General features: G+C 58.7%; 3 protein-coding genes across 5 annotated transcripts; 1 reads left to right on the forward strand and 2 right to left on the reverse strand.

Moving 5' to 3' along the window:
• Positions 1-16,388, forward strand: NECAB3 (N-terminal EF-hand calcium binding protein 3). Of its 3 annotated transcripts, XM_079944913.1 has the most exons (13): positions 1-181; positions 2,223-2,247; positions 3,798-3,906; positions 4,885-4,910; positions 5,106-5,203; positions 13,080-13,216; positions 13,500-13,618; positions 13,745-13,824; positions 13,929-13,982; positions 14,512-14,624; positions 14,793-14,870; positions 15,386-15,477; positions 15,574-16,388. In XM_079944913.1, exons 1-13 carry the CDS (start codon positions 65-67, stop codon positions 15,600-15,602), a joined length of 1,077 nt encoding a protein of 358 aa, XP_079801039.1. In that variant the 5' UTR covers positions 1-64; the 3' UTR covers positions 15,603-16,388. The 3 variants fall into 3 exon arrangements, with proteins under 3 accessions (XP_079801039.1, XP_079801040.1, XP_079801041.1); XM_079944914.1 differs by lacking the exon at positions 14,793-14,870; XM_079944915.1 differs by lacking the exons at positions 14,793-14,870; positions 15,386-15,477; positions 15,574-16,388 and adding an exon at positions 15,236-15,293.
• ACTL10 (actin like 10) lies at positions 6,145-9,457 on the reverse strand (the record flags this gene model as incomplete). Its single annotated transcript, XM_079944585.1, has 2 exons — positions 6,145-7,652; positions 9,450-9,457. 2 exons carry the CDS (start codon positions 9,455-9,457, stop codon positions 6,398-6,400), a joined length of 1,263 nt encoding a protein of 420 aa, XP_079800711.1. The 3' UTR covers positions 6,145-6,397.
• On the reverse strand, positions 10,193-11,577 carry LOC307197991 (uncharacterized protein C20orf144; the record flags this gene model as incomplete). Its single annotated transcript, XM_079944586.1, has 2 exons — positions 11,200-11,577; positions 10,193-10,579 (listed from the first exon to the last, which is right to left on the reverse strand). Exons 1-2 carry the CDS (start codon positions 11,530-11,532, stop codon positions 10,193-10,195), a joined length of 720 nt encoding a protein of 239 aa, XP_079800712.1. The 5' UTR covers positions 11,533-11,577.
• Positions 16,389-20,313: the final 3,925 nt, after the last annotated feature.

A 20,313-nucleotide genomic window follows, 5' to 3' on the forward strand; every position in this document is an offset into this window, starting at 1 on the left:
TCCGCGGCGGTGGCGTCCAGAGCCCGCAGCCGCATAGAGCCGGAGCCAAACGGGTGGCGGCGCCATGGCGTGCGCGGGGCTGCTCACTGTGTGCCTGATCCGGCCGCCTGCGCCGGAGCCCCCGCGACCCCCCGCGCCCGCGCCGGCAGCCGGATCCGCAGGACACGCGCTCTTCCAAGACGTGAGTGGGAAGCGGGCCTGGGGCGCCGGCGCTGTGGCCCTGGGGGTGGTGTCTCTCGCGGTGTCTCTCCAGGTCTCTGTCGTATCTCTCCCTGTGTCTCCCTGGACTCTGTCTCTCACTGCCCCCGTCTCTGCGGCTCTCTCACTCTGCTTTTCCCTGTCTCTATGCCCGTCTCTCTTCCTCCAGGTCTGTTGGGGACCCTGCCGCTGCCTCTGGGTCTCTGCCTCCGCCTCTGGGTCTCTGCCTCTCTCACTATCTCTCTCTGACCCTGCTGTCTCTGTTTCCGTGTGTCTCCCTTATCTTTATCTCTCAGCCTTTGTGTCCCATTCTGTCTCTCATTCTTTCTCTCTTTATCTCTCCTTGTCTCTGGTTCAGTGTCACTGTCCCTCCTGCCCCCCAACCCGAAACAACCCCATGTATGTGTCTGGCTGCGGGGGGGCGCTGTCAACCCTTGATCACAGGAGCAGTCACAGTGCCCCTCTATGGCAGCCCGGGTCCAGGCTGACCCAGGCAGGGGGGCCTGGAAGAGGAAGCAGTCCCCTGACTCCTGACCTGGTGCTGACCCAGAGTCCCTTAGATCCAACCCAAGGATCCCACAGTTGGTCGGGGCTGCCCACAGTCACTCTCTGTGGTCTGTACACCCTCTCCTGACTGGCAGGTGGCCCTGCAGCCCCTATGGACACCAGCGTGGAGCAGCCTGGCCCGACCTCGGTCACTGCCCTGAGCCCCTTCCCCACCTTTCACCCCAGCCCTCAGTCCGTCCTGTGCCTCTCATGCCCCCACTCCCAGAGGTCCCTGCCAGTGGGAAAGGCTGTACTCCTGCCCCCTCCCCACTGTCCCTAGTGACTCAGCACTTGGCCACAGTCCTCCCAGCTGGAAGGGACCTGACCCTCCCACTTCCCAGATGGAAAAACCAAGGCCTGGAGGGTTAGGGATATGTCTGAGATCACACATGGAGGCAGGGGCACACTAGGGTGTGGCCCTAGGTGTCCTCATTCTCGGCTTAGCACCCCTCCCCCACTCTCACCCCCGTGTGTCTCCAGGCTGCTGGGCTGCTGTGTGGACCCCGAGCCAGTGGCAGACCTTCTCTGAGTCAGGCTTCTGGCTAGGGATTACATTCATCCCTGCGCCTCACTGACCCAAGAAAACAGTCAGAGGGAAGAGGTATTCAGGACCTGGAGCTGATAGGGGCTCTATGTCCAGGCTTTGGCCTGCCCCTCCTTGCCAGGCCTGCTGATGTCCTATTTGCTGGGCTGCTTTGGGTGACCTGGGAGTCTCTGGTCCCTAGGGGAGACAGGGACCAAGTCTTGACTCTGCTCCGTTCTTGTTGCCTCTGTTGCCCTTCCTGTCTGCTTCTCCATGAATACAGTCTGTCCACCCTTGCACGTACACACACACACACACGCACGCACGCATGCACACAGGCCTGCCCAAGACCCTCATACTGAGTTGGCCTCATAGGAAGCCCCAGCCCTGGAAGGGTTAACCCTGGGCTGCTCCCCTGTGTGCTAGTGGGAAAACAGTCACCCACAAAGAAAGGACTAGCCACTACCTGCATGTCAGGGTCTTCAACAAGTTCACAGAGACACAGCCCGGAGTGGGCAGAGTCTGGGACAGACCATAGCCACACAGCAGAGTTGGGGTTCAGGTCTGGGATGGGTGCCCAGGATACTCAGGCCGCATCTTGGCCCATCTTCCCACCTTCCTCAAGCTGGGACCGTTCGAGGGCTGATGCATCAGACAGAACTTGGGACTGACTCTGGGTGTGGGAGGTGAAGGTGCAGAGAGCTGGCTTGGAGCACCCCCCACGAGGTCAGGCCCGCAGAAGTGAGCAAGCAGTGGGGCCCATTGTGTGCTCTTCCTGTGCTCACCTTGCTGGAAAAGCTCCTGCAGGGCCGAGCTGGGCAGGGAGCTGGGACCATGCTGGGCAGGAGGAAGGGAGACGCAGGGGGCAGGCCAGCCACCTGGGGCTCTGTTGAGTTGGGTGGGAGCCACTTGCCTCCCAGCTCACAGCTCCCATCCATGCCCTTTTGTTCTTTAGGTTTTCCGCAGAGCAGACAAGAATGGTGAGTGTGGTTTCCCCTGGGTCCCACAGTGGGGGCATGGGTGACGGACATCAGGGAGGCTCAGGGGAGGGTTGGGGGTTTGGGGGCACAGTCTAGAATGGAGAAAAATCTTGAGAGGACCCAAATCAGCAGAATGAACCCAGGTGTCCTTCTCGGAGGAAGTGTTGTTTTGAATCAAGTTTGGCAGGATGGAGAGTGGAGGAAATGTAACTTAGCCAGAGGCTGGAGGTGGGGGCTTATTTTCATGCAGTGCCCTGGCACACTGGGGGGTACTTCTCGTATATGACCTTATGTTGTCCTCACAACTGCAAGCTAGGTGAGAATTCTTCACCCCATTTCACAGACAAAGGAGCAGGGGCCCAGAGAGGTAAAGCAGGCTGCCTGAGGTGGTGGGCCTTGAGCCCAGGTCTAATGTGATGCTTGGCCCCAGGCTCCCTGTGTGAGGGGCTTGGAAGGGTGTGGTCATGGAGATGAGGCCCTGTGGGGGATTTTATCTTGGATTTTTAGAGTGCTCAGTAACTTTCCACATTACCAACCATCTGGACACAGGGAGGGCTTGGGCAGGATAAAGCTAGGCCCAGGGAATCAGCTCCTCCTGCCCTGGGTCCTGGGCAGTCTCAGACTCTGGTCTGGCAAAACCTTGAAAGCTAAAGCAGGAGCCATTAGGGGACCCTGCAGGCAGGTTGCTGCGCATAGATGACTCAGAGCAGCCCACGGTACCTTGATTGGCCAGTGGAGGGTCTGAGCTGAGACAGCCCGTCAGCCTTGACCTCACTTTCATCTGGGGGCTTCAGACCTGTTTATGTTTCAGCCTCCTTGAGAGAGGATTGTGTCCCCACCCCTTGCCCCTTCTCCCTGGGTCTCTTCAAATTGGTGGAGACCATTTGTTCCAACCGGTTCATCAGGGCACATGGTCTCATTTGGATCCTGGCATCTTGTCTGGGGAAGTTCAGACCCTCCCCCAGCTCCACTCTCCCCACCCCATCTGCTTAGAGACCTCGCAGGTGACGCTCTCGGCCTCTGCTACATGTGCCCTGCGGATGGGGAGGGCTTTCCCTCCTGAGCCAGCCTGCTGCTACTTACAGGGGCTCCACTCTTAGGAAGATCTTATCTGACTCCCTGTGGCTTCTCTGTGAAGGGCCTGGGTCCAGAGCACAGAGGTCCCCTCCACCCTGGAGCCACACTGGCCAGCATGTGGGGCAGAGACCCAGCCCCGAGTCCTCCAAGTGACATGATCTGACTGTGACCCAGGCTGTTGTTCATTTGTTTCTTCATTTGGCAAACATTGAGTCCGTACCCAGTGCCACATGTGTACTGCCCTGTCCCTTGGGTGCCTGCAAAGTGGGCCCTGTTGCCTTAAATGGGCACCTCTGGGGGCCCCAGCCCTTTTGTCCCCAATGGCCAGGCCTCCCATCAGCTCAGAATCCCATTCCACTTGGCTGGGTGTTTGTGAGATGCTGCAAAGCCTTCAGTGGGCCTGGATCTTGTGGCAGGGGTTCAGCCAGGGTCAGGGATACTGACTTGGCGCTCTGTCCACCCACCCTGCCCAGATGATGGTAAGCTCTCATTTGAAGAATTCCAGAATTACTTTGCCGATGGGGTTCTCAGCCCCGGGGAGCTGCGAGAGCTGTTCAGCAGTATTGATGGGCATCCCGCTGAGTGAGTACTCAAGGGGGATGTGTGCACCGCATGTAGATGTGAGGCCAGGCTGTCCCAACCCCACTGTGTCTCCTGCTGCTTTGGTTCCTTATGGAGGATGAGGGGGGCAGAGGGAGAGGGGTGCCAGGGCTCAGTGCCAACTTTACCCACCCACCTACCCCCTCCCTGGCTCCAGCCTTGCTCATCACACTGCTTCCAGCTGGGACCCCAAAATAGCCAGGCCTGAGTCACCACCTATGGTTCAGCCCACAGGTGTCCCCTCTTCCAACTCCTGCTTCCTGCAGGGACCAGAGGATGCCTGGGGACAGCTGGCCCCCGCCTGCTTCCACCCATGGATGCAGGTGCTTCCACATCTCTAGGCCTTAGTGCGAGTTTGCTTGCCTTCTCTCCTGCTTCCTCACACGGGTGCACACACATGCACAGCTATCCCTCCCTCTTACTCCCCTTCCCGCCATCTCCTTAGAATAAATCCTAGGCTCCCATGTCCTCCCATGTCCTCAGGCTTGGGCTGGACCCTTTGTCTGCAGTGCTACCACCTAACCACCACCAGATACTCCAGTCAGATTTCTTCTCCTTCAAGGCCTAACTTAGGCAGCCCCTCCTCCAGGAAGCCCTCCCTGACCTACCAAGTAATACTCCATGCCTTCTCTGCATTTCCGCAGACCTGGGACCTGGCTCCCCCTTCCCAGCTCTAACCACTCCTCTCTGGCCTGTGTTCATATCTGCCTCCCCGGCCTGAAACCCCTTTGGAGGCAGAGAGTGGGACTGAAATTTTGCCCTCAGGGAGTGTTTGGCGGGCTGATAGTACCCGTGTTCCCCCTCTCTGTCCACTGAGCAATTTAACCTGGGGTGGAGTCAGAAGTTGCCTCCTTGTCGGCCTGAGCTGGGCAGGAAGAGGAGAGGAACATTGGCTTCAAAGTCCCAGTTTACCAGGCCCAAGTCAGCGGGTCTGAAGGGCGCCTTCTCTTTTCCCTGTAGCAATTTGGAAACGGAGAAACTGTGTGGTGAGTAGGCCCATGGGAGCTCTTGTCTCCCGGGACCCCTGGGCAGGTGGGTGTGATGAGAGGCTGTTGCTGGTGTCCCATGGAACAGGATCGGCTGGGCTCAGGGTATGAGGCCTGGTTGGCTGCTGGGGAATTCCAGCTTGTAAATGGGGGCGTGGGGGTCCGGGAACCTTTGAGCACCTCCTCTGCCCTCAGACTACTTCTCTGAACACCTGGGCGTCTATCGGCCTGTGCTGGCTGCACTGGAGTCGCTGAACTGTGCAGTGCTCACTGCCATGGACACCACCAAGCTGGTGAGTAGAGGGGCTGATGGTAGGTGGCCCAAAATGAGGGCACGGGGTGTCTGCTGTGCTGTGGCAGCCTCCACCACTGGGCTCAGGGCTGTGGAGCTAGAGGCCTGGGTTCTAATCCAGGCTCCCACTTTCTGGCTGTGCATCTTTACCTCTCTGGGCCTCAGTTTCCTCATCTGTAAACTGGGCATTATAATAGAACCTACCTCCAGACATTTGTTGTGACAATTAAACGAGAATGAAGGCAGGGATTTTTGTCTGTCTTGTTCTCTACTCTATTCCCAGCACCGAGACCTCTGCCTGGCACGCAGTAGCCACGTCACACCTGGAGCTGCTGCTGCTACTGCTTTTATTATTGACCAGACCTAACTGTTGTGGGGTATGAAGGCCAGCTCCCAGCAGGGATGGGCTGTGGGGGAGGGCACGCTCACACACATCCAGACGCTCGTACTGGTGTGTGGAGCTTGGTTGGGGGGCAGCCTAAGGACATGCGTGAGTAGGCAGGTGTGTGTGCACCCATGTGTTGGTGTCTGTGTATGGACACGTGCGCACAAGCATAAACAGTGCTCATGGCCCGGGCTCCAGGCCCTTGGATGGTATTTTAAAAACACCAAAAGGCACCCCTCCCTCTGTGTTCTTTTTAAGAAATGTCTCCACCTAAGGGGGTGAGGAAGGAACAGTGAGCAGGCCTGGGATTGTGCCTGACCTCACTTTGAGGCTCTCAGCAAGTTGATGATCATCTGAGGACAGGGCTTCCCCTTCTGGTTGCTTTCACATGGGATTTAGTAGTTTTTCAAACAGTTATCCCTTGGGGCCTGGCATGGGATGGGAATCCAAATGGTATATGATGAGGGGTTGGTATGTTATGATGACTTCCATATCTGTGGCCTGGACACAGGTGGGGGCATCGCCTTCCTTGTTGCCATGGAAACAGGGCCCTGGGGGTGGGCCCCTAGACTGGCATTCTCTGAACTGGCACTGGTTAGTGGGGATTCAAACTGCAGGTCAAAGTAAGGGCCCCAGGGGTCCTGACCACCTCCTCCTGGCCCAGAAAGGGGTAGAGGGTGACCCATCACCACACGACTCTGCCAGCTCCAATCACTGAGCCTTTTATCTGGCACTCAATGCCTCTGATAGAGCTGCAGCTCAGCCTGCCAGGTGTCTGCCTCTGCACCCCACCCCCCAGTCCAACATGAGTCAGTTGAACACTTCATGCACCAGCCTGGAGCCACATTCCTGGTACATGGCCCGGGTCATCCAGTGGCATTGGAAGGAACGCAATGAGGCCACCATGGAGCCACCTGTCCACACTGCTGTGCCACGCCCGGGTTTGGCCACCAGGCGAGGCTGCAGTGCCCCATAACCATGCCGCCGGCACTGGGCTTCCAGCTCCATCTCCAGGCGCTCAGTGAAGCCAGGGAAAAGCGTGGAGCCACCGGCCACCACCACGGTGTTGGCCAGCCGTGTCCGTAGTGTTGTGGGCATCCTCTGCAGTGCCCGGAAGGCCAGGGTGGGCAGTCCCGGCTCAGCCTGGCCTAGCAGACCCGGCTGGAAGATAGGTTCCGGGCAGCGGAAGCGCTCACTGCTGAGGCAGACAGAGCTCCCATTGCCTAAGTAGAAACTGACAGGACGGTGGCGGGCAGGGTTACGGAGGTCACCCTCGAAGTCCAGCGACACATAGCAGCAGCGCTTCTTGAGCTGTGTGATGACCTTGCGGGGCAGGGCATGCAGTCGTTGATCGGGGCAGGCTGCCACCAGCAGGTCCCGCAGGTAACGCGACAGAGTACTGCCTGCCACGTCCAGCCGGAAGGTGGCCTCGTGCCACGAGTGACCCGCATAGATGGGTGTGGCGTGGCACACGCCAGCGCCCGCCTCCAAGGCCAGCCCGCTGAACGCGCCGACAGAGCAGAGCGCCAGCAACGCGGTGCTGGCTATGTGGCACGCGGGCACTGCCAGGGCCTCGAACAGCAGCTCGGCCACCCTCTCGCGGCCCGCGGGCGGAGCCGACGGCGAGTCGCTCACCAGCACCGGCCACTGCTCTGGGCACACCCGCAGGCCGCCCACCAGCAGGCGCTCCCACAGCCCCTCCAGCGCCTCCCAGTCCACCACCACGCCGTGCTTGATGGGGTGCGCCCGCGCCACGCCGCCCGCCAGCTCACAGCCGGGCAGCACGGGCCAGTCCCAGCTGGGCACCAGGCTGGAGCTCTTCAGTACCAGGCGCGGCTGCTCCTCGCCCGCGAAGCCCGCCTTGGTGAAGCCCGAGCCCTGGTCCACCACCACCGCGACGCAGCCCAGCGAGGGCAGCCGGCGGACCCGGCGGCTCCCGGACAGCGACGCCACCTTCGGGCCGGCCACGCCCTTCAGCCCAAAGCTCCGCCCCCGGCGTGAAAACCCCGCCTCAGCTGGACTTGATGGTGGCCCGCCTTTCAGCTCTTGGCTCTGCTTCGTGGGCCTACGGCCCCGCCTTTCTGCGCTAGAGAACTATCGCTCTCATTACTTGGGCTCCGCCCTCTGGTCCTGAAGTCCCACTCTTCTGGCCGGAGTGGAGGTCTCTTTTCAGCTCTTGGCTCCGCCCCTGGGCCTGAGGCCCGACCTTTGGTTCGTCAGTCTCCGCCCTAACTGGGCTCTGGCTCAGTCCCTCTTGGTCCTCCTCTGGCTCAAGGCCCCACCCCCTCTCTGAGGACTCGCCTGGGTGGTGCGGCTCCGCCCCCTAAGTAAGCGCTTGCTGAGGTGCACGATGAGAGGGCCGCTTTAAGAGATTGAGAAGCCTCCAGGAGCAGCTCTGAGAATGAAGGGGTCTTGCGGCAATGTTTTCCAGACATATATCCCCCTTGGGGACCCAGGAGTCCACTTCTCAACTGGGCTTGACCCAAGTATTGTAGCTCCTGGTCGTGGAGTTTGGAGGGGGTGGTCAGAGAAGGAAGGAAAAGAACTTGGACTCATTGTGACCTCAGTTCTCAGCACCTGCCGCGCTTTCGCAGCCTCTACCCTGATGAAAACATCTCAGACCCATCCTCTCTCCTGGGACAGGGTCAAGGGCAGTGATTTTGACATCCAGGGGTCTGGCCTCAGCCGCTCAGCCCAACCAATTTGATTCCTTCCCCAAACCACTTCGGATTATCTGATGTGCTCTGGCCAAATGTGCGGCCCCTTCCCTCTCAACGCTGAAGAGAAAGCTCTTAATCATGGATCTCCAGCCACCCTGAAGATCTGTGTGCTTAGCCTTCAAGGGCCCAGGTAGCCCACAAAGGGATCCTACCTTCAGGGGCTTACAAACATGGACTTGAGTTTGAGACTCAGTTCTGAGGCTGACTCACTGTGCACTGAGCAAGTCCTAATCTCTCTCTGGGCTCAGTTACTTCCTCCGAAAGGCGGTCGTCCTCACACACAGGAAATAGTCCACGTCTTGTCTCTGCAGAGTCTCTTTATTCTCTTTAGGACCATTCTGGATGCAAGTTGAAGACCCATTCCGGTGAGCTTAAGCTAAAATACGGACTTTTATCACAAGGGTCTTGTATGTCTTATGGATACCAAGGCAAGGGTGAAATCAGGTTTTAGGAAAAGACTGGAATCAGGGCCTGTCGGCCTGTGGGGGACCCAAGATGTGTACTGGCTCTGCGTTCTGGTTATATTCTTCTCAAGACTGGCTTCAGCCTGTGCACATTCCTGTAGAAAACATAGTCTCCTACAGCTCCTAAATTACAGACCTAGGGAAGGGGCTGAGAGGACCAGCTTGGGCCAATTGCTTATGCCAGGAGGTGTGGCCACATTGAGGAACGTGGTTACCCTGATTGTAACCATGTGGATGGTAGGAAAGGGTCAGTTCTCACAAAGCAGCAGGGGAGATGCTATGGGTAGTACAGCCTCCAGCCTGATGCAGGTGATGTGGTGGTGACACTGACAAAAGTGTATCTTCAGCAGAAGCTGTGCCTGTGGTTTTAGTGAACTGGGACCTTCACCCCTGATGCATCTGCCCCCAAAGGGGGCATTCTGATGTTGGTCTCCAGTGGAATGCAGGCTGCAGGTTTGGCAGGGCTGGAGGGGATAGGGTCCGGAGCTGGGTTTGGGACCCAGGAGAGAGAGAAGCAGCTGGGTCCCGCCCACAGAAAGCATGCAGGGCCTCTTGTGGGTGAATTAGGGAGGTGAACCTCGAATTGAAGACCACAAGTGGCAATATGGCCAGAGCAGGGGTGAGGGTGGAAGTCACTAAGAAGCCCTAGAGGCGAAGACCAAGGCTGGGGGTCTGGACCTGTACATCCCAGTAATAAGTTTGGGCGTTTCCCTGTGCACAGCGGAGAACCAGTGTGAGCTTATGAGCGGGAGCGTGAACTGCCCTACAGACCAGTGGTTTGGAAGAAGCCTTTGGTTGCAGTGTGGGGAAGAGGATGGGACAGGGTAATTTGGGAGACAAGTCACTGAGGTGCCTTGAGGGTTACCAAGCAGAGTGGGTTAGGAGTGAGGGGTCAGAGGACCAGGGACCCCAGCCTCTCCTCCTGGGTGCTCTCACAGGCAGAACGTTGAGTCTATGGCCTCTGCTGGAAGCAGGCCCCTCCTCCTAGCGTGGCCAAGCCTGGGTTTGCCCAAGCTCTCTTCCATTGGGCCTGCAGAGCCGTCAGGATCTGACCCGGGCCTGGAGCTGGAGGGGAGAGGAGCAGCCTCCCTCCACTGTGGCACGGTGACACCCCCCCCCCCCCGCCCCGCCAGCCCGGAATAGGGGTTCTGACTCTTGGGTCACAAGAAAGGAGGAAGCAAAAACCGCCTTGGCTCCAGGCCATGGCTGTGGCTCTGCCTTCAATACGCCTGTTCTCCCCTGTCCCGCTCAGGGCCTCAGTTTCCCCCACCCCAACTCTACGCCCCGATGCCTCAGACAGGGAGGGCTACAGGCGCCAGGGTTGCTATGCGCTCTTTATTGGTATGGACTGGGGTCCGGAGGTCCGGGCCAGGCACTCAGTGCCGCGGGCGAGGGCAGCGGCGCCGCTTGCTCGGCTGCTCCTAGGCAGGGTAGGCGTAGCGGCCAGCCTTGCTCTCCGTCAGGAGACCGGCGACAAGCCGCCGCCAGCCCTGCGCGGCCTTGGCCCCGCCCCCCACGCCGGGCCCGCCCGCGGGCCCGCCCGCCACGCGGCGCTCCTCCTGCTGCAGCCGTGCGTCCAGCAGCCGCAGCAGCAGCTTGACTAGGATCGTCTTCGTTTCGCGCCCACGCGCGCTCTCGCGCCGCTCAGCGCCGTCGCCCGCACCTTGCAACGTGGGCGCCGCCGCCTGGGAGCCCAAGGGGGCGCCCGCCGCGTCCTCACCCGGCCGCCCGGGCCGCGCGCCGGGGCCCGCCGTCGCCTCGGCTAGCTGCTGCCGCTTATCCAGGCGGAAAAGCAGCACGATCTTGGTCTGGGGGTGGGGCAGGGGCGTGAGGGGAAAGAGCACCCCCCCCACCTTCCTATCGGGGACCCTCACCCACCCGGGTTCTATCTCCCAGGACCCTGCCCCCTCTACGTTTCCGGGACTCCTGCCATCCTCCCAGCCCGGGCAGGGGGAGGTGGGGGAGGCAGGCACCCTGCCCCCCTCGCCCGGGATCCTGCCTCGCCCCTGGAAACCCTCACCCCCGCCCCTCCCAGGCTGACCTCCTGAGACCTCACTCCGGTCACGTTTATGAAATACGCTGCCTGCCCTCCCAGCCTCGATGCTGAGACCCTCACCCACCCCGGCCCCGGTCCAGGGCCTCTGCCCACTTGAGGAGGGGGAATGGAAAGGGGGCATAAGGGAACTCCCTGTGCCCATAGCCCCAGTGGCACCAGCTAGGGCTGATTCGCCATGCCAGGACCTCCACCCATCTGTCCACCGTTGGGAGAATCCCCTCCTGCTCCCCCTCCTAGGCTCTCAAGTCTCATCCACCTGGTTTCTGGAATACCTGCTCTCCCTTCCGGGTTATTAGGACGCCATCCACACCCACGAGGGTTCCTGGGATCCTCATCCTCAGAAGGGGTTCTCTAACCCCTTCCATGCCCCACAAGGCCTAGAGTCTCAGCATCCCCTCCTGTCCACCTGTCCAGGTCCCCTGAACTCCATCTGCCCCTTGCCCCCCTGGGACTCACACTCGGCTTCTTCCACTTGAGGTGGTTGAAGAACTGCTGTTTCCGCCAGGCCTTGTCCATGTCAGGTGGCCTCTCCTTGCGGGCCTGCTTGGGCACTTTGGTCCTCTTCTGGGACCTGTTGTTTCCCATGGCAGGGCTGGTCACCACTGGGGGGGCCCGGCCCATGCTGCCTCTGCCCTGCCCTGCCCTCTCTCTGGCTGGGGGTCCCTGCCCAGGCTCTGTCCCAGAGAGGCCACATTGTGACCTCATGGGTCAACCTTACCAGCTCCGGGCTCCGAGCTGCTCCTCCCAGAACACACGGGCCAAGCTCGGCTCCATTTACTCTGTCTGTGACTTCTGGCCTTGGTTTCTCAGCTGTAAAACTGGGCTAATGACCATAAGTGAGGCGATGCTTGTAAGGTGCTTAGTGGTGAGGAGAGGAATTTCTGTGACCTGGGTTTGAATTCTGACTCTGCCGCTAACTAGTTGTGTGACCTTGGCCAAGGTAATCAACTTCTGTAGGCTTCAGTCTTTTCATATGCAAAATGGGGTCAATTATGTTTCCTGTAAATTATTACGAGGATTAAATGAAACTCTGCTTAGAAACAGGGCCTGACGCAGAATGGGTGCTTGTGTCAGCCAGGTTCTTTGGTTGTAAACAACAGAAACTGATCAGTCATCTTAAGCACCAGCAAGGGAATTTATTGGAAGGATTTCGGGAAGCTCAAAGAACGGCCAGGAAGTCTAGAGATCAGACTTGGAGAAACCCTGGCCTGTCTGAGAATGAGAGGTCCCAGCCCCACCTCTGTCCCTGCCCATCTGATGGCTGAATTGAGGCAGGTTATGGGCAGAAGACGAAGCCCTTGATGTAGGGTGCCTCTGGAGCCCCTTGTGGAGGGGCCACCACAGCTCCCCAGGACTCCCACCCTGTACTGTGTGTGTAGGTGGAGTGGGCACGTTTCTTGTTAGAATTATGTTTGACAATGAAAACAATGGCAGTTCTTTATTGAGAACTTATGTGCCAGGTACTAGGCTGAGCCCTAGGTAGGCGATAACTCACTGGAGCCTCTCAACAGCTCAGCGAGATGGCTATTACCATCCCTGTTTTATAGGTGAGGAAACTGAGGCACAAGGAGATGAAGGTAGCTGGGGAGTCTCTGAGCGTTCCAGGTGGGCAGCACAGGGCCTGGCACATGGTGGTCCTCCCTGTCTCTGCCTGCCTTGGCAAGGGCTGGGGGGAAATGGCAGTGTAGACGGGGATCAGTGCTGGTGTGTGTGTGTGAGGCCAGCGACCTGCTGTCTTGTATCTGCAGCTCCTAGTAAGAGGTGCTCAGTAAATGTTTGTTGCATGGATGAGTGAATGAATGAATGGATGAATGAATGAATACTAAGCCTGTGAGTTTGGGGCCAGCTGGTGAGTATGGCACCATATCACACTGTCATTTTGCCTCGTGGGTCAAAATTGCCCTGCCCCACCCGACCCAGCCCAGTCTAGCTGTGCCTGCGGCCTCACTGGCTGAAGGTGGGAGCCCCACCAGGGAGAGGGCCTTGAGGGCCAGACAATGGCAGATGCTCCTCTGTGAGCTGGCCTCATACCTCCCAGTAAGACAGGCCAGGCCCAGACAAGGAGGGGGTCCGGGGTCTGCTCCCCACCGAGTCCCAGTGCCTTTCTGCTTATGCCAGGTCTGCATGTCCTCTGCTCTTTAGGCTGCCACTGTTGCTCTGGTGAGCAGGGGGTGGGGCGCAGGGGGCAGCTCCCCATTCAGAAGTACATGCTTGGAGCCAGGAGATGCTGACCACGCCCCCTCTGCCCCCAGGAGTATGAGCGGGCCTCCAAGGTGGACCAGTTTGTGACACGCTTCCTATTGCGGGAGACGGTGAGCCAGCTCCAAGCCCTGCAGAGCTCGCTGGAGGGGGCGTCAGATACCCTGGAGGCCCAGGCCCACGGCCCACGGTGTGTGAGGAGCTCCGCCCACCTGCGGGTCCGGTTCATGAATGCCCCTTATCTCCATGTGTCAAGGCCCTCAGCTTTTATCATGTTCCATGTTCTAGCATCCTGGAGCCCAAATTCTTGTTCTTAGGCAGGGAGGCCAAGAGGGGTGAGCAGGGGTGGCTGGCTTTGAGGCTGGGCCTCAGTGTCCCGGGAAGCCTGTCTTACCCATCCAGGCCCGTGCTGGGGCCCCAGAGCTTGGCCCCGTGAGTCTGGGAGCAGTGGGCTGACCCTCCACTCCCCTCAGGTCAGATGAAGAGAGGGTGGAGGTGCAGAGCAGGCCCCGAGGCAGCCGGCGGGCAGGGCGCAGGGCCCTGCGGAGTGTCAGTCGGTCACCCACCTGGTCTCCTGGCTCCTCTGACACAGGTGGGTGTGCCTGCGGTGGGATGGGAGGGCACGGCATCCCCCAGGGCCCCAGTGTTTGCTCCTCCACTTTCCCTCAATTCATCCCAAGAAGCCCCCAGCCTGAGGGGGCCCGTGCCTGACCCCCAGGGCAGAGCTCAGAGGCTGAGATGCACTGGCGGCTCCAGATCAACCGTCTCCAGGAGCTCATCGACCAGCTGGAATGCAAGGTGAGTGGCCGTGTGGCCAGTGCCCCGTGCCTGTGGACCTTTTGGGAATCCACCCAAGCCAGGCACACGCCAGGGACCTGGCCCACGCTCTGCGTCCCTCACAGGCCCCCCGGCTGGAACCCCTGCACGAAGAGGAGTTTACCAAGGGGCCCAACTCGGTGAGTGTGTGAGAGGGGCAGGCAGCTGGGTGTGGGAGTTCGGGAGGAGATCATGAAGTGAGGAGGTTCACGGCCAGCTGCCCCCAGCCTCTGTCTTGTACATATGCCCCCTTCTCCAGGCTTGACCCAGCCCTTGTCCCCTGGGCCTGGCAGGCAGGTGCTGGGTTCTGGCCCTTTGCTCTGTGACCCTGCAGAACTCTGTCCTTCCATGGGCGTCAGTGTCCCTTGTCTACAGTTCTGAAAGCTGGGTCTGGAGCAGTGTGGGCAGAGGCTAACGCGGGCAGGAGGAAGGGGTGCCACACAGCAGGAGAGTGGGGCAGTGGCTGGATCGAGGCAGCAACCTTGGTGATGGGAAGAGGGGATGGAGTCAGGGAAGCTGGGGGCCAGGCTGGGGCAGGAGCCCGACCTCAGGGCTGGCTGGGTCTGGTGCAGGACAAGAAGGGTGGGGTCGTCCTGGAGGCCACAGCAGTCCCTCACCCCATGCCCTGCCCTACCGCACCCCAGCTGACCAGGCTGCCTCTCTTGCCAGCACATCCTCGTGGCCCAAAGGCAGGTGCAGGTGGCAGAGGAAGCCCTGCAGGACTTCCACCATGCCCTGTGCTGCTACGTGGACTTCACAGGGGCCCAGAGCCATTGCCTGCAGTGAGTCCTCAGCCGGGTGGTGGGCCGGCCAAGGTCGGGGTGGGGGGTGAGCACGAGGAATGCTGGGACTGAGCGTCCCGGGCCAGGGCTCTCGTTAGACACCCCTGGCTAGGTGGGCAGAGGTGGTGGCAGCCCAGGCCTGGCCTGGCCGTCTCTTTGGCCCTGCAGTGTGTCTGCCCAGAAGATGCTGGACAGTGCCTCCTTCACCCTGTACGAGTTCTGGCAGGATGAGGCCTCCTGGAGAAGGTATGAGTGGTGGTCTAACAGCTAATGTTTATTGAGTATGTGCCCTGGAGTGAGTCAAGCCTGGGTTCAAATCATCCTCTCCTATTCACTGGCTGTGTGACCTCAGGAGAGTTACCCCTCTGAGCCCCAGTGGCCTCCTTTTCAAAATGGGAGTGATCATAGTTCCATCCTCTTATCACCTAAATGAGATGACATGTAAAGAACTGAACACAGTGCCAGGTACAAGGTAGGTGCACAATGAATACACACCTTTACCACTGTGCCACACCCTATGGCATAGGGCCTATGCCACACGCCTTGTGTGTTATTTCATGTAATCCTCCCAGTATCCCAGTGAAGTGGACACTATTGTCCCCATTTCACAGAGGAGAAAACTGAGGCTCAGAGCCACTACGAGGAAGGATTCAGATCTGAAACCAGGCAGCAGGACTGGGTGGGAGTGGGGAGCTTTTAACCATGTGGTCCTGATCCTTGGGGACCAGCTCCAGCCTTGGTCCACCTGCGGCCCTCCCCAGGCACCAGCAGTCCGCCTGCAGTAAGGCCTTCCAGCGCATCCTCATTGACCACCTGCAGGCTCCAGACACCCTCACCACTGTGTTCTTCCCAGGTGGGCTTCAGCTCCAACCCTCTCCACAGCCTTGGGAACTGGGGGGAAGGGCAGTGGGCACCTGATGGCCTCTGACTCCCCACCTCTGACCCTCAGCATCCTGGTGGATTATGAATAATAACTGAGCCTGACCTGCATAAGCCAAGGACCCTGGAGCCCTGCCTGCCTCCTTCTGGAGCTTCTGGACTGGTCAGCTCAGCTCAAGACCAAGGACGCTGCCACCTCCTATACCTGGGGCCTGGCTCTCAGAGGCCTCCCCTCCCAGAGCCAGCTGGCGGAGAATCTCTCAGCCCGGGGATCAGAGACTGGGCTGCTTGCTGTGTATTTCTTTCTTTAACAGTGTATTTTATTGCTCATAGCTTTGGCCTCTGAGGCACTCTGGCATCTGTCTAGCTCAGGAGCCTGGATTCTGGTCCCCTCTGCCCCTGCCTTGCTGTGTGACCCAGGGCAGGTCCCTTCCCTCTCTGAGTGGGCCTTGGGCTGTCTGGCTACCTAGTGGGTGACTGCTTTCTTCTTGCTATCTCGGGGCCAGGCTTCTGCTCTTCCCCAACCAGCAGCAGAACCAGGGCTGATGCTCAGGGACTGTCCATACCCCCGAACCTCGACCCCCGAGGCTGGGCTGGACCAGTCTGCAGTCTGCAAGGACCTGGGTGTCCCCATCACCCTCCTGGGCTGGCAGGCTCCTGACTCTTTCAGCACCTGCGGCTGCACCAGAGCCCTCTGCAGGATCCTGGGTTGGTTTGCATGTCATTTGCATATCATTTGCATGCTCATGCCCACCCATACTAAGGGCACTATGGGAAGCCCCAAGGTGACCTTGCTAAGTAGCAATAATTTGGCTCCAGAGTCACCTGCTGCCCCCAGATACCTCTGAACCCCAGCCCAGGACCCCAGCCCAGAGGCAATAAAGGCAGTAGTCACCTCTGGCATCGTGTCCTCTCTCTCCCTTGGCAAGAAGGCCAGGCCCCCATTCCTGCTGATAGTGGGAACTTAATCACGGCCAATCCAGGTTTCCTCAATTCAGGACCCTCTCACCCCACAAACCCTGGTTCTAGGGTCGTTCCTGGGAAAGGAGAATGGACATGGGCTCTGCCTTAATCCATCCCAAATCCTGGGGGTTCTAGCTTCACCCCCCCTTCGTTTGGCAACAGGGTGTGGCATGGAGCTGGGGACAGGCCACAGAGCCCTCTCAGGGTCCCAAATAGCATGGCCGATCCCTGTGAGAAGACCTGTCCCCAGACAGAACCTCCCCCGCCCTTCCAGGCTGGATTTGTCACCACCCCTACCACCTGACAGAGCCATAGGGCAGTTCCAGGAGAACAATGGCTGAGTCGGTGCTGCCAGCTACTGGTGGAGCCTCCTGTGAGCCATCCTGGCGGAAGGGACTTGGGGCATGGAGGGAGGTGACCAACACGGAGGGAGGCGAGAGGTGGCTACACAGGATGCGGGCTCTAAAGGGGAGGCACGTGGCACAAGAGCAGAGGCTGGCCTCTGACCTCGTCTGGAGGGTGTTGGGGTCAGGAGTTTTTAGGCAGAAGAAATGCACAGGTTCAGGCTCTGAGCGGGAGGAGAGCTTGCCTCAGAACTGAAGGAAGCCCAGAGGCGGGCTGAGGCCAAGGCGGGGAGGCAGCAGGGCCTCAAAGGCACTTGGTCTTGAGGAAGCTGTGGTAGGTTTTAAGGGGTGACTGGCCCGTGGGCTGAGTGACATTTCCCCAATGTGCTTGACTGCCCTGGTGGCGCCAGGTCGTGGCTGGGCCCTGAGGCTTGGCCAGGAAGGCAGCTCAGGGTAGATGTCCTAGTTTGGGAGGTTTCTCCCCAGTGACCCCTGTAGGAGTTCAGACTTGGCAGGGACAGACAGGGCTGCTCCCACTGGCCTAGCCACCCAGGCCAGAGAACCAGCACGGGGGTCCCTGGGGGCTCCTCGGCCAGCATTGCACCAGGCTGCACCCCACTTCCTAGACTCCCGGCAGTTCCTAGAAAGTGCTGCCGGCACCTGAGTTTCTCAGGTCTGGGCAGCTGGAGGAGGTGTCAGTATGTCTTTGCTAGAGAAGAAGGCCATCCAGGAGGAAATAATCCTGCTTTCTGTCCTGTGTTCTAATTCCTTCCGTTCTGTTTCCTTTATGAAAACAGTACCAACAGCAAACCCTCAAAACTAAAAAACTTCCCGTTGCCTTCTTTGAACAAAGATGCTGAAATTCTTAAGCTCAAGCTGACACATCTTTGTTTTTTTTGCGGTACGCGGGCCTCTCACTGTTGTGGCCTCTCCCGTTGTGGAGCACAGGCTCCGGACGCGCGGGCTCAGCGGCCATGGCTCACGGGCCCAGCCGCTCCACGGCATGTGGGATCTTCCCAGACCGGGGCACGAACCCATGTCCCCTGCATCGGCAGGTGGACTCTCAACCACTGCCGCCACCAGGGAAGCCCAAGCTGACACCTCTTAAGTGGGTGCCACCCTTTGCCTGTCTCATCTCACCCTGCAAGGGTGTTCTGAAAGTTAACAGTTTTTTGTTTTTTGTTTTTTTTTAAGATGGGCTGCATCTTCCCTTCCTTGCTGAAAGCTTGGAGGTGCCAGGGAGGGTCCTGCATGTGGAGGGGAGAGTGTCAGTCCTACAGGGTTGGGGAAGGCCTCTTGGAGATGGTGATGTTGGGTTTGAGCTGTGAAAGAATAGTGTAGCAGTCTCCAGACAGATGTGAGGGGCAGACAAGCAGGGAGAATGTTGCAGACAAAGGGAGCAGAAGGAGGAACTGCAGAGTCTAAGGGATTGGAGGTGAGTGGGGAGGCCAGGCCAGAGGGAGTTCGAATGATGTCTTGCAGGTAATGGGGAGGCGGGGGGTTGCCAGACAGGGGAGTGCTGTGGGCAGGTGTGGAGCTGGACTGCAGACAGGAGCCTGGAGTTACAGCTACAGGGAGAACAAAGTTCTGAGCTGGGGCTATGGGGGTACTGAGGGCCCCAGGTCTTTAGGTGTGTCTACCTATCTCTCGCAAGCCCACATTCATTTCCATGCTGATATCCCCCCAGGCTCCCAGGTCTTGGTCACCATCATCTCTGGCCTGAAAGACTATGGCAGCCTCTTCACTGGGCTTCCCTTCTGTACTCCACCCCGCGACAGTCCATTCCCCATAAAGGAACAGAAAGAAGGGGTTTTCAAAACATCACGTGGTGACCATACTCCTCTGGCTAAGACCCTTCAATGGCACCCCCCTACCTTTAGCACCAAGGTCAAGTTTGATTTCTTGACTTGGCATTCAAGGCCCTTAGCAATCAATACCCACTCACATTATGTGCAGCCTCATCCCCCTAAAACAATCCAGCTGAGCTGGGCTATTTGCAACCTCAGTCCCTAGGTTTGCAACACCCCTTTAGAACTTTGTTCCCTCGCATCCCCTACCCCATCCACTCTAGAATTGCCTCCTTAGGACTTCCCTGGTGGCACAGTGGTTAAGAATCTGCCTGCCAATGCTGGGGACATGGGTTCGAGCCCTGGTCAGGGAAGATCCCACGTGCCGCGGGGCAACTAAGCCCGTGTGCCGTAACTACTGAGCCTGCACTCTAGAACCTGCGAGCCACAACTACTGACCATGTGCCTAGAGCCCATGCTCCTCAACAAGAGAAGCCACCGCAGTGAGAAGCCTGCGCACTGCAACTAAGAGTAGCCCCTGCTCGCCACAACTAGAGGAAGCCCGCATGCAGCAATGAAGATCCGACGCAGCCAAAAATAAATAAATCCAAAAAAAAAAAAAAAACAAGAAAACAACCACTGGGCACCTGCTTTGTGGCAGGTGCCGGGGATGGCAAAATGTCCAGGGCTGGTGACAGCACCCAGGTCAAGGACAGGCAGAGTACTGAAGCTGGGAGATCCTGACTCCTTCTGCCAGCTGCCACCTCTACCCCTTCACCCATTCCCTGCACCTGCCTCCTCGCCTTCCTCCCACCTGTGCTGGTGACTCACCTGCATACATCAAAACCTGTCCTAGGGACTGGGTCAGTGCCAGGCCAGGCGCTGGAGAGACAGCAACAGTCTAGGTGGCTGCCACTGCCCTCCAGCTCTCAGAGAGAAATATGCACACCAAATCCCCTTAACACAGACCCTGATGGGTCGAAACAAAAGGCCTTCAAGAAGTTATTCTCAGGAATTCCCTGGCGGTCTGGTGGTTAGGACTCTGCGCTCCCACTGCAGGGGGCATGGGTTCGGTCCCTGGTCGGGGAGCTAAGGTCCCTCATACCACGCCGTGTGGCCAAAAAAAAAAAAAAGTTAAAACAAATACTACTTGAGGAAGGCATCAGGTTCCCAGCGGGATGCTGGGACAAAGGTGAGTCCTCAAGGACATCACATATTGGCAGAGAGAAAGAAAAGCAGGTTGTGACAGCAGCCTCTGTTTACAGGGGCTTCCTGGGTGCTAAGCCCTATGCTAAGGGTGACTCCCAGATGATCACATTTCACCTCAGAACAGCCCAGTGGTGTAGGCACCATTAGCACCCCCAATTTACACATGAAGAACCAGAAGCTCAGCAAGCAAGTGCTTGCTCTGAATCACACAACTGGATCTACTGCTGTCTGGTACCAAGAGCTACTTGCCGTCAAACGTGAACATCGCTGAGTAAAATTTCAGGCATCCTCTGGTAATGGAAACGCTGGAGGACGGTGGCAGCTTTAACAAAGGAGGGAGTGAGGCCAAGCCCTGGGGCTGCAGGATGGCAGACAGGGCAGCAAGAAGAGCCATGGAAGCACAGCACGAGGTGGAGGGTGGATCTGATGTGGGCTTTTCAGAGCTCAGCCCTTGGAAGGTAGGTGGTGCGGGTGCTGAGTACTCATCATTTCTGCAACTCCCTAGGA

This window comes from Stenella coeruleoalba (genome assembly GCF_951394435.1).
Source record: "Stenella coeruleoalba genome assembly, chromosome: 15".
Lineage (NCBI taxonomy): Eukaryota > Metazoa > Chordata > Mammalia > Artiodactyla > Delphinidae > Stenella > Stenella coeruleoalba.

Bases quoted from the DNA above. Each gene is read 5' to 3' on its own strand.
- NECAB3 (XM_079944913.1), top strand. From the start codon at position 65: ATGGCGTGCGCGGGGCTGCTCACTGTGTGCCTGATCCGGCCGCCTGCG. The intron at 3,907-4,884 runs GTGAGTACTCAA...TTTTCCCTGTAG, and splicing joins ATTGATGGGCATCCCGCTGA to CAATTTGGAAACGGAGAAAC. The intron at 13,619-13,744 runs GTGGGTGTGCCT...CCTGACCCCCAG, and splicing joins TCCTGGCTCCTCTGACACAG to GGCAGAGCTCAGAGGCTGAG.